Source organism: Rhinopithecus bieti, unplaced genomic scaffold (genome assembly GCF_001698545.2).
Source record: "Rhinopithecus bieti isolate Rb0 unplaced genomic scaffold, ASM169854v2 scaffold_39951, whole genome shotgun sequence".
Classification (NCBI taxonomy): domain Eukaryota; kingdom Metazoa; phylum Chordata; class Mammalia; order Primates; family Cercopithecidae; genus Rhinopithecus; species Rhinopithecus bieti.
The window spans coordinates 375372-378086 of record NW_016816406.1 but is presented as its reverse complement, the minus strand read 5'-3'; the positions used below and the strand labels follow the sequence as shown (position 1 = coordinate 378086).

General features: G+C 37.0%; 1 protein-coding gene across 1 annotated transcript in view; it reads right to left on the bottom strand.

Moving 5' to 3' along the window:
- The window catches only part of CD69 (CD69 molecule), a 7362-nt gene extending 6307 nt beyond the window's left edge, over positions 1-1055 (bottom strand). The window contains exon 1 of the mRNA XM_017854840.1: positions 902-1055. Coding sequence (XP_017710329.1) covers positions 902-965 — 64 coding nt within the window. The 5' untranslated portion in view covers positions 966-1055. The remainder of the gene's footprint in view (positions 1-901) is intronic.
- Positions 1056-2715: the final 1660 nt, after the last annotated feature.

Sequence of the window (2715 nt, the reverse complement as noted above, 5' to 3'; positions counted from 1 at the left end):
AAAAAAAAAAAAAAAGAAAATAGGCAAAATGCCAGTAACAGGAAATAAACTAGATAGGTGGATGGAATAGACAAGTAGAAGAGAGGAAAATTTCTCGGATGATTATATTTTGATGAGAAACAAAAGAAAGGAAGAAAAAGTCTAAGTTACATAGTCTTTGAAGCCAGAGATTGGAAAGGTTGACTAGAAGGATGAAATGGAGGAAAAAAGTCCAATAAAGAATACCAAAGCAGAAGATTGCATTTTCAGGAATTCTTTTGCAACTTTTTTTTTTTTAGTAAATTACACATGGACACTGTAAATTTTCATCTGCTCATATAGCTATTCTCTCAAAGATGGCAAACTTGCCCATTTCCAGCAACAACATGATGCTGTCATGAGAACACAGGATAAGGCACGCTGAGAGCAGACAAAGATGCAAAGGAAGGCAAACAATGTAACTGCTTATGTGGAAAATAGAATTTTTCATAAAGAGAGACAGCACTTCCTGGAGAATGTACACAGGGATATGAAAAAAAAAATGATGGAGAATAACTGGGCTAGAGCAGAAAGTTTTCTAGTTAAATCTAAACACTGAGATGATATAAACTAGAGCAAAGAGAAAGATCTTTAAAGATCTTCTGAAATTAATTTTTGCAGCTTTCTCTTATCTCAGATATTCTATCTTCTTATAGATAGAGGGATTTACCTCTTCCCTGAAGAAGAACCTGTCTTCTCTAAAAGACAAAGCCTCACTTTCTTCCCTAACAACCATTAGATATCACATATATAGAGATTAGCAGTATGTTTTCTCTACGATTATATATCATATATAGAAATTACCAGTATATCTTCTATAACTACTATTATATGTCATACACAGAGATACTAGACAGTAAATATGCAACCAGATCTGACTTACTTTCTTGTCCACTCTCCGGATGCAAAGAGCTGTTCTCTGTTACGTAACAATTATCAGAGCTCATCTTTATTCTCAAGATTCCCTAGTTAATCTGAGGTCAAGTCGATCTACAGTGAAAGTCTTTGCTGGAGCTCTTGTTCAGTCTCTGAGGCTCTGAGGCATCTCAGAATTTATACTCCCTGATGAAGTCTCCGCCCCCTTCCTCTTACCGCCTACTTGCTTGACTACATTGTTTCTCTTTAATTTATGCTCCAGTGGACCAGACAATGTATAGTGCATTGTTGTGGTGAAGTATGGGTTTTCCCTGTTGTCTGAAATGCGCTTTCTCACAACTGTAAGGTGTAGCAGGAGGAAAGTGGGATTTTCCCAGACTCTGAGACATCCTGCCCTAAATTTCTAGAAAACACACATAGTTTAGGAGACAGCATAATCTAAGTAAAGAATTAGAAGTTAGAGATTCCTGTCTTTGAGATAAAAATAATTTGGAGAAGGAGAGTGTAGTACTTTCCAGGAATCCCGTTCATCCATTTATTCATACATTTAACTGATGTTTACTGAACACCTGCTATGCACCTGACACTGTCTGGGGCCCCAGAATTTATTGTTGAATATGAACGTTAAGATCTCTGTGCTCATGGATCTCTCTCCAGCTTGGAAGAGTTTTATTTAGAAAGCTACGAATTGGTTTTTGGAAGTGTGTCATTCACTTCTTCTCTGGTGACTAGATGTATCATGTAGTAAGAAGTTGTTTTAATGCAGGAAACAGAAAGCTTGTGGTCTGGAACTTCCTTGCTAGGCTCTAAAATTGTTTATCTTAAATTATCTGTTTCATTTATTTCCTGCTAATTTTCTTGTCACATTTTACTGTCATTTAGACTGCTTTTCTGTCACCTCAGAAACATCTTCTTCAGTTCTCCCTCTGTGCTCTAGGTTAGTCTCTTCAGATACCTCTGAGACTTCAGTCATTTGAAGTACGATTATTATTTAAAACATTGCTGTGGTATCGGTCTCATTCAGAGAAGTAATGACAGTCAACACAAGCTGAATGCAGAATGTGTGGGGATTTAAGGAGGGAAATCAAAATATCACTCTGATTAATAACCTTGGTGCCCCAAATTTTACTATTAATATCACTTATTTAGAATAAAGACATTCTGCTTTCAGAGTAAAGCCTTGCTGAAAGTGTTATGCATAAGTGGGTTGGAAGTTATCATCTAGAGAAGTTAGGTGGACAATTAGATGCATTTGTCTACCTAAGACACAAAGAGGTACATGTTGACCCTAAAGGCTCCCTTTGCTTCCATTCTATTTTCTAGTCAATTTTTTAGTCCCTTTTCCACATAGCAGCTAGAACCATTGTTTTATAATTAAGTCATATCATTTTGGTGAAGCGTTTAACTCCTCCCCCCACTGCACTTTGAAAGGCTTCCTATCAAATGTACCATAAAATCCAAAGACCTAATAGTTGAGAATGGTTTATACATAATATGGCCCCTGGTTACCTCTCCTACCATTTTTCCTGTTATTCAGTATCCTCTCTGCCAGAAACCTCCTCCTTAAAAATGCCAAGCATCCTACCACTACAAGGCTTTTACATTTTCTCTAAAAGATTCTTTTTCCATCTCCCTGCATGTCTCGCTCTCCCTTTAACCGACTCACTCTTCAGCTGCCACCTGCTCAGAGAAATTGTCAGTTGCTATTATATGTAAAATAGAACCTCACACTCTGCCTCTACAGATCGCTGTAAATATCTGATATTATATCATGGTTTATTATCTATTTCCCTTACTAGACTGTAAGCTGCTTGAGAGCAA